General features: G+C 35.9%; 1 protein-coding gene across 1 annotated transcript; it reads right to left on the bottom strand.

Annotated features, from left to right (window-relative positions):
- Positions 1–312: 312 nt before the first annotated feature.
- Positions 313–9,043, bottom strand: ube2ql1 (ubiquitin-conjugating enzyme E2Q family-like 1). Its single transcript, XM_041248456.1, has 3 exons — positions 8,665–9,043; positions 7,449–8,277; positions 313–3,649 (listed from the first exon to the last, which is right to left on the bottom strand). Exons 2-3 carry the CDS (start codon positions 8,145–8,147, stop codon positions 3,518–3,520), a joined length of 831 nt encoding a protein of 276 aa, XP_041104390.1. The 5' UTR covers positions 8,148–8,277; positions 8,665–9,043; the 3' UTR covers positions 313–3,517.
- Between the last annotated feature and the right edge of the window lie 531 nt (positions 9,044–9,574).

Here is a 9,574-nt window from a genome sequence, read left to right as displayed (position 1 = left end):
TCACTAATAACACCCAAAATAAAACTGAAATAATTGTGTACTTTTTACCAGTCATGTATATGCCTATGACTTTATTGCACAACCCTGTTTCATTTCAGCACTACAGTCAGGTACAGGTACATATAATTAATTTCCTTCTTTACTATCAGTTGATGTGTCAAAAAGTTCATTTTGGCAAACCACAAATAAATTAAAACACAAAAGGTCATAAAATACAACATGACAGAACACAGCTCAGGACAATAAAAAAAAAAAATAATAATAATAATAATAATAATAAAAAAAAAAACTGCTGAATTTTTTTTTTTTTTTTTTTTTTTTTTTTTTGAAACCAGAAAAGAATAATCACTGAGATCACATGCCACTACAAGATAACAAAATCATCTCACTTGTTTGGACAATTACTTTAATTTTTTTTTTTCTTTTTCTGCAAACTATCATTCTAAAATCTATCACAAATTGTATGTTCATAATTCAGCAAGCAGCCAATTTTGATATTTTGACTTCTTATAATTAAATTTATTATAATATTCCCTAACACAGGTTCTTAAAATCACATAAAAAACACTTTGAAATGACTGGCTGTACAAATGAGAAGAAAAAAAAACAAAAAAAAACCCCAAAAAAACACAATCAGTGGTTTTCCGCAGAATGTGCATTTAGATACCAGATGATGATGCCAACACTTAATTCATATATATTTTTAAGCTACCAAAACTCTATCCATGAACAAATTGGTGTAACAGACTCTACAGTTATTATAGGCTGACAAATTAATTCATGCTTACAAAATCTTTTAGTAACCTCCTGTAAATTTGCTAAAGCGCTACACTAGACTGAAGAAACAATGGTTCAAGACTAGCTTAGGCATACATCAAATGTGCAGTCGCCCCACTGTAACATCATGTGAAGGGGCAATGGATGGTCGCCTAATTGGTAATGCCTTGAGACAATGGAACCCTCTGCCACACAAACCTGCCTGCTCTTTCTAGTGACAACCACAAAACATCTGACCTTCGAATTGAATAGAATTTCATTCCATTTGGTGTTTATTTTAGTGACATAAATAAGAATGTCCTGCTGCTTTCATGAGTGATCACCCATCAATGGTATGAAGGAAGGTAGAGAGGTGGCTCTGTCTCCTTGATATAAACTATGCAAACTCTCTTTGTATTTGTGCCCTATTGTACTAAGGAAGGAGGATTTAGAGGGTTTTATTCACTTAAGTATGTACTGTTCTTTTTGTACAATGTAAGCCACTGAGCTTTAGGGTTTGGGTCATACTAAATCACAATTCTGCAACATAATGAATGCAACTACAGGCATTATAATAAATACACAGGAGTGTATAAATACATTGGGTGAGTTGGAAGTCATACACAGTACAGTAAAGTACAGTACAGTACTGCAATGCAAGCATTCGGTATTCATTGAGGCAGCAGTGCTGTTTCCTTGTTTGCGTTTCTCCTAAAATTACTGTAAGGGTTGGACATTCCCTCCCTATTCAGTAATGCCAGTGCAGAAATACAACGATTGGAGCTTCATGTTTTGTCTGATTAGATAATCAGTGGCCTTATTATTTACTGGCCAAATGGATTAACAAAGAAATCAATGCAGAAAACAATTCCAAGTTCCTCAGTTATTAGAATAGTAATTAATCATGACAGGAATTGAATCCTAATTGTTACCAATAGGTTATTCTTAATTTTGTACCATTAAATCAGTCAGGTAGTTTGTTGACAGACGTTATGGAAGTCAATTGTTAAGACAGCTGTAGGTTAGTTGAAGGTGTAACTTTTTGTTTAACTACTTGTAAACAAAACATATCCTTTGATAGCATTACCTGTATTGTCCAGATCAGTATTCGCTGATGCTACATTTCCATCAGCACCATTAAACTGAGCTCTAAATGTAGATATCCTCTCATTTCAATATCAATCAGTGACTGGCTGCTGCCAGTGCCATTCACAATCTACAATACAATCTTGAACTGATTGTCAGACATCGGTCCCTTCTTCGATTTAGAAAATTTGGAAAGACCAATTTCTGCCAGCCTGCAGTCTGAACTGGTGCTGACAGAATACCAGTTCAAAATGGTCTAATCTTGGTCTGCTACTGATGGACATAAAAAAGGAAACATTTCAAATCTCTTTCAACTCACTTCTAGTGACATATAGTGAGCGACATAGTACATAGAGCGACCTGAGTAATTCAATGAGCCATTTCTTTATTGATTCTTCAACCAAAGGACACTTTTGGAGCCTTGAAAACCTTCAGCCATAAAATACAGTAATTGATCCTGCTTGGGCTTTACCTGTACTGTAAGAAACCCAGGTACTTATTTATATAGTTTTCATATTAGAAGGTAAATACAGTGGCTTCAACATTTGTGCGACAGTATGTTGTGAACATTGGAAACATGCAGTATTATAGCCTTAGGTGACAGTAGCATCTTAGTCATTGTCATGGTTTCTCCTTCAGTCTTGAATTCAAGTTAATAGTGTGGATTAGCAGAGGTTTATGGAATGCATATCCTCAGAGCAACTCTGTTTCATAATTTTACACAACAATGGTCACTGCAGATAAACCAATGCAAAATACTTCTTACTAACTTTTTTTAAATGAATACAGGCATCCAAAGTTGGTCTTTATCAATCTCTGACCTGAGTCTTTTAACTTCATCCACAATATTTCTGTTGTCAGTGGTTTTAATTTATACTATTTTAATGTTGCTCAGGTCACTCAGGTCACTTCAATGCAGACATCTGGTATCCAAAGCATCAGCAAAACACACTACTTGTCTTTCCCAAAATAGATGATAGAATCAATAAACAGCCATAATAATCTGTAATTGGGTTTTATCTTTACAATACCTTCACAAAAGCAACATATTTTTTTGTCATAGGAAATCAATGGCCATCTACACAACACAGTGAAACCTAAATTTAGCCACACAAGATAGAGCGAGCGAGCGAGTGAGAGAGAGAGAGAGAGAGAGAGAGAGAGAGAGAGAGAGAGAGAGAGAGAGACAGACATACATACAGACAGAGCACAGCTCCACATAAATTACAATCTTCAAGTTGCAGTGACTTGTGAAAAATAGCACAGCAAAAAGTGAACTCAGATGCACTGCCTATCTATCAAATATTAACAGCTTCATTTGCATTTTAATGACAGGAGCAGCGATGGATGGAAATGCTGATGCCAGTCAGTGTAGTACGTTGCTGGCATTGAGGGAGAGTGACTGCACACAAGATGATGTGGGTCACGTGGAAGGAATGGGAACAAACTTGACATTAGCAGGGCTATCGGTTCCGATGAGCCATATCCAGTTCTGAAACACAATCCACTAGGCGAGATTTAGCTGTAAACACATCTGCTCATGAATAAGTTAAATGTCACCATGTGCCCCAAGGCACCTAGATGAAAGTACTAAAAGTAGAAAGGATGGGAGATGCGCAGCATTGAGGACGATGGTAGGTTTCTGAGTCTTGTGAAAGGTAAAAAGACTGCTGCATCAGCCATCAGACACAGGAGGGGACACCCAGCCGTACTTCTCGTGGGTTTTCACCAGACTCTTAAAGGTGGCCTCTGCATCTTTACGGCTGAAAGATTTCTTGGACTTACCGGCTTTCCTGCAGATCCGGCCCTGTACCAAAAGAGAGGGAAAACAAATGCAATTATTAAGAAAAAGTATTGTCTTCAACCATTTTAAGGATTGGGTTTGGAGTATGTAAGATTACTAAAACTAAAACAAAAGATGGTAAAATGACAAAAACAGTCATTTTATAGACTAGTATTTGCATATATAGGTAGTCTTACACCAGCTTGTGTTTCTTAACCTGAACCCAGTGGGGATGGCTCTTCAGACTGTTGTATCTGAATGGTTATTGGCACACATTTTTTTTTTTTTTTCAGATAACTGGCAGAAATATCTTAAAAATGGCTTTAGTGCTGTCTTTCATTTTCCTTCTGATTTCATGAAGACCTAGAGAGAATGCAGCTGACTTGTGACGTGCACATAATAAGCATTCTCCATATTAACTGCTGAATACTACCAATACCATTCACCCTCGCACAAACACCAGTTGCTGTATTTTGTCTTCTTTATATTTAAGCTGTTTACAAGACTTCTCCAGCATGTCAACCGCTAGAATGAATGTTTTATGTATATCAGCTATGCTATCACTTGTTCATTGGGCCATGCTAGGTTTCAACAAACATGACTCTGATGGAATACGGAACAAGTTTCAACAGTTTTTATTTTTATTTTATAGAAGACAATACTTAAGTGAGAACTACGGGACTGCAGCCTTTAATTATTTTTATATTTTTTCACTGTGCTGAGACACTGCTGATAATTACAATAATTCAGTCATTTTGCCCTTTTACATTCATTTTACTTGCCTGATCAGTTTTATTTAAAATAATTACATGCTATTTAGCCATGCTGAGGACAAGTAACTAAAGGAATCTTGTAAATACATTATAAATTAAAAATACTGGTAAAACAGACAGGATGAAGAGGTTAAGATGAAGATCTTTGGGTACTTTGCTTGTTTCTTTTCTGATTTTTTTCAGATTTTCCAAATTCAGCGCTATAGATTCCTGGTACCTTTTCACTTTTTATGATGAAAATCTGATCAATAAGATAGGAAGTGATTTGGTACCAGGAAGCAACAGAAACTTCGAATCCAGTGTGTTATTCTTAAAATAAATGTTAAATCTGCATTATATTTAAAGTAAAATATGACAAATCACATGCAAGAAATCAACCAACTACCCTTACGGATTTGATAACATTCCTGTGATTCCGTATACATTAATGGTATTTTTTGAAGCTAATAATGAATACAATTTACTGATTGTTGCATCCAGATAGTTACTTCAAGAGGTCACGTGAACGAAGGTAGAGACAAAAAAACATGCAACTCGTTTGAAAAGCAGCAATTGGTAACAGGAAAACAATCCCAGTTCAACACTTCTCAAGGCAACATTAAAACACCAGACATACTGCACAGACAGAGACTGACTATAATTGGTGCTGCCTATTCGGGATACTGATAATCAGGATATAACTCCGGGTGACGGTTCATCCCAATGCCATTCATGCCGTTTAATTGGGATACAGTATTTGTAGCAGAGTGCAGTGGGTACGTGATTACGCTGTGACTTCTGTACATTGCGTAAACCACGTTAAACTCTTGAAGGAGTCTCCTGTGGTTTCTCAGGGTGCTCTTAATTTTGTTTAGGAATAATAATAATAATAAAAAAAATCATTATATCATATTTTAAATTATGTATTTGCCGATTACGCTGGTACTAATTTGAGACATACACTGTTTTAAGAAAGATGTGTGATGGTTAGTTCCAAACGCCTAAATACTACCTCAGTACTAAAACAAAATCTTTACTTACATGGACGTGTTCTTCAGTTTAAGTACCTCGTACACAAAAGTGAACTGTTTATCTACCTCTTAAAAAATGTAAAACATGTAAAAGAATAAAAGTATCTGTAACGTTTTATTTTTAATGAGGATCTGAGTGCAGATTTGTCTATTTGTCTAAGTTTAGTACTTAAAATCATCAAGTAGAAAAAAACTTATTTGCATAAATGAATACTGTATTCACGTATTTTCTGGTGGAATGATTTGGAACAGTGATTAAATATAATTTAAAAGATAACATTCAATGTCCTATTTTCTAATAATATATTGTTACTGCAGTAAATTAATACAAGTCTTGGAAATAGGGCAGTTTAAAAGATGTATTACAATAAATCATTGCCTTTAAAAAAAAAAAAAAAAAACACTGCAAGTTAATGGTACTGATTGGAGAACGCTGCTTAGTAGAGTGCATATATTATTAATACACCCCTCTTAGATTTTTCAGTTCTCACCTATTATCTATCTAAAAAGTGAAAAAATATCTCAGAGAGATATTACTAATGCTCGTTCGCAAAGCTCCAAATCACAATCTAGTTCAAACCAGCTGGTTAACCCTTTAATTCCTGAGATGTGTTCTCTGCCTGCTAACATAATCAGATTGGAAAACTAGATGTTTTGTTCATTGTAGGTTAAATTAGCAGTATGTAAAAAAACAAACAAACAAAAAAAACAAAACAAAAACAAAAACAAAACAAAACAAAAAAAACCATGTTTGAATACTGTCTGATCGTAAAACAAGATAGTAAAACAAAATGACAACAGTTTTTGTTCGGGTCCACTAGAGGGAGCAGTGATTCTTAATGATACCATCTAGGCAAGGTAAGTTCATGTGACATCTTTGTTTATAACAGGTATCATGTATCATGGCAGGATTCATTGAGAAAAAAAATGTATCTTTTCTGTATGTCCAAAATGCACTAAAAGGTTAAAATACATTAATGGCACAAAAATGAACTGAAAAAATAGGGTTTGTAAGGTTGGACATAGTACAAAAAACACTGAAATATAATTTATATTAATATAAATAATATAGTTGAGAATAGCGCTGGCCTATTTAAATACAGTTGCCTGATATTTTTATTTTTATTATTATTATGTGACAAATAATCTGTATAATAATTTAATAATAATAATTTATCTGAAATAAACTGGAACTCTGCTGGTTTGAGCCAGAGCTTTGGTGTACATTAATATTTATGAGTTCCCTTTAAATAGTGTAATAGATCACTGCATTTTAATTACTTCAACTAGGAAAACATGGTAATTGCAATTTGAGATTCTCAAATTCATGGAAAAACGAGGTACAGCTGTATTACTCCATCTGTTTTTTTTTTGTTTTGTTTTTGTTTCTGTTTTTTTTCCTGAGGTGATTTATAAACCCATTTACTAAACTAAAAAAAAAAAAAAAAAAAAAAAAAAAAAGGACTATGAATGTTAGGCAGGCGGTATTAAGATCCTCCACTGTTTAGATCATTAAAATGCATCCAAACACGGCCGAAATTCACACTTATTAACGAGTTAAGCGTTTGAGGGTACGTGGTGTTCTCAACAGATAATTATAAACCCCCCCCCCCCCTCCTCTATCTGAACAGCACCTTTAATTTAATTAACAGCCATCACTTTCCTCTTATGTGAGGATTACGTAAGGATTATTTTGGATGTACTAAATAATTTAAATATGAAATAAAAATTATAAATATATTTTGTAATAATATATTTAAAATAGGTTGGTATGTAATATAAAATTATATTATATATATATATATCAGATATATATATATCATATATATATTGATCATGGAAGTAGTCAGCATTGCTAACACCATATTGCAGCTTTGAAATGAAGGTTATTGTACTGTAATCATACTATTCTTTCATTAACAAGGTTCTGTAGTTATAATTTACATTCAATCCACAGTTTTTTGGTTAACCTGAACCTGTTATAGGGGGCGGGAGGGTGACGGCTAAAGTCACAGTGTAAAGAAGACGTGTGGCCCTTACCTGTCCTTTTACCAGACTCGCAGAAAATTGCCTCATTACTGCTTCCACCGTGTATGCGCTGGACCAGCCGCGGGGGGTCAACAATTCCATGCAGATAGCCCCTCCGTCGAGTACGTAGCCATTCTCTAGCCGAGGGGTCAACACCCGCATGAAGGGCGGAGAGAAAGGGAAATTGTCGGGGAATGAAATATTGAGCAAGATGTACTCAGTGTTGGTATCCTTCATGTCCTGCCATAGAGCAGAGTCTCTGTCCACCTGATGCAACTTGACATTCCATTCGAAAAGGTTGTCGTCGGCCAGCTCCACCGTTATAAAATTGTCAGCAAGCCTTTTAATTTCCTGCAGTTCCTTCATCAACCTCCTAGTCCTGACCTGGGTGCAGTGCGGCCTGTGCGGTACGAGTGGTTGCAATGGGGTGGCGGGCGCTTTGCTTGCTGCCACTTGCTGTTTTTCCTTGATGTCCTTGTTCGTCTGCTTCTCTTTGGCAGGCGGCTTGTCCTTATTTGATTGCTCAGATTTCTTCGTTTTAGTATCGGGGGGATTGAGAATGCTGTTGCTATCGCTGCTCGTGTTGCAGTGCTTAGTGTTGTTTTTCTGGTTGCTTTTGCTGCCTTTGAACGAGCCCTGGTGATGCTTAGGATCCTCGGTGTCTCGGTCGTGAAGTCGAATCAGACCTATTTTTCTTAAAAGAGTAGCCATTACTCCAGTCGTTCCTTATGCTCTCACCAAATGGCTAGTGTTGTACTTGAGGTGAAAACAACACTGTGTCTTTGTGACTACCACAGTTTCCGAAGGCGACAACTGGGCGATTTCATTCAGTCTTCGGAACCTGCAGCAGAAAAGAAAACAAAAAGAACAGCAACATTGAAAACGAAGCCACCAATTCCATCATTCAAATAAGTAACCACTAAATCAGAGATATACTCAAATTATTTGCAAAATAAATTGATATGTTGTTCAAGATACAGCTATTTGCTTGAAATGTCCTACTCTTCGTTGCAGCAATTGTGACAGGTTGTTTTTGTAAGTGGCTGCAGTTTTGCTGCTGTGGCTGCAGAATTTGCCCACTCCAATTTTATTTATTTATTTTTTTAATAAAAGCACCTTTTACCGTACCCTGGCTCTCTTTTAAACAAAGTCAAAGCCAGATCATTTCAAATGTATTTGAGCTCTGCGTCCAATATTTTGTTAATAAAAATAAAATGTAAACCCTTACCTTTTTGTAAAAAATATATATAATTTTAGACCGTGACAGTTTCGTTGAATTCTTGTTGTAAATGCAAAAAATATGAAATGCCTTTCCTAATCCAGCGTCTCTTGCAGATCTGACATTGCAGAGGTAAACCTTTGATGTACTGCAGTTGCAAAAGCACCCGCAGTTAATGCTGCTCAAACCGAACCAATCTGCCCTAATCCCTCGCTGAAGAACTGCACAAATAGAAAACCACGTCTCATACGTAAAACGTCAATGGCTACTGCTGCTCTGCCTGGCTGGAATGAATAAATAAGGCTCTGAGTAATCCGTTTTAAAAGTGTGCATTAGCTATGAGGGGTCCGCTGTTTTGTTGAATGAGTCGTTTGCAAAAACGTTTAAACCCATAGGTCAACCTCCTCAAATCCCCCTAGCTCTCGGCCGTCCAATAAGAAACGCGGACTTTACAATGGAGATAATTAAAATGAGGTTACAGCTCTAAACTCGGCCACTGTCGCTGTCCAACCCATTCAGGAATGGTGACTGTAAAACCAGCGTTTCATGGTGCAATATGACTGAAATTCTGAAATTAACTCCAACTAGTATTTCAATTAATTTCCTCAATGTATTTGTATTTGTTGGTATTATTTTTACTTTTGGGGGGACCGCATTATTACGCTTCGCAAATGGAACGGTTCATGCATTAGATACGCAGAAAGACTAGAATACCATCTACCTCCACTAGAGGGCCGCCTCTGAAATATTCATAAAACTATTTTGTGGTGCAGAAGTGAAAGCTTACAATGACGTCCTGTCTCCAGCTGTGCAAGATCTTTCGATACATTTAGGACTACAGTTTTCAGCACTAACGTTGCATGGTTTAGAATAAATAAATAAATAAATAAATAAATAAATAAATAAATAACGCAATACA

The sequence above is a fragment of the Polyodon spathula genome, chromosome 4 (assembly GCF_017654505.1).
Source record: "Polyodon spathula isolate WHYD16114869_AA chromosome 4, ASM1765450v1, whole genome shotgun sequence".
NCBI classification, from domain to species: Eukaryota; Metazoa; Chordata; class Actinopteri; order Acipenseriformes; family Polyodontidae; genus Polyodon; species Polyodon spathula.
The sequence above is the reverse complement of the archived record's forward strand: the minus strand, read 5'-3'. Positions and strand labels throughout refer to the sequence as shown.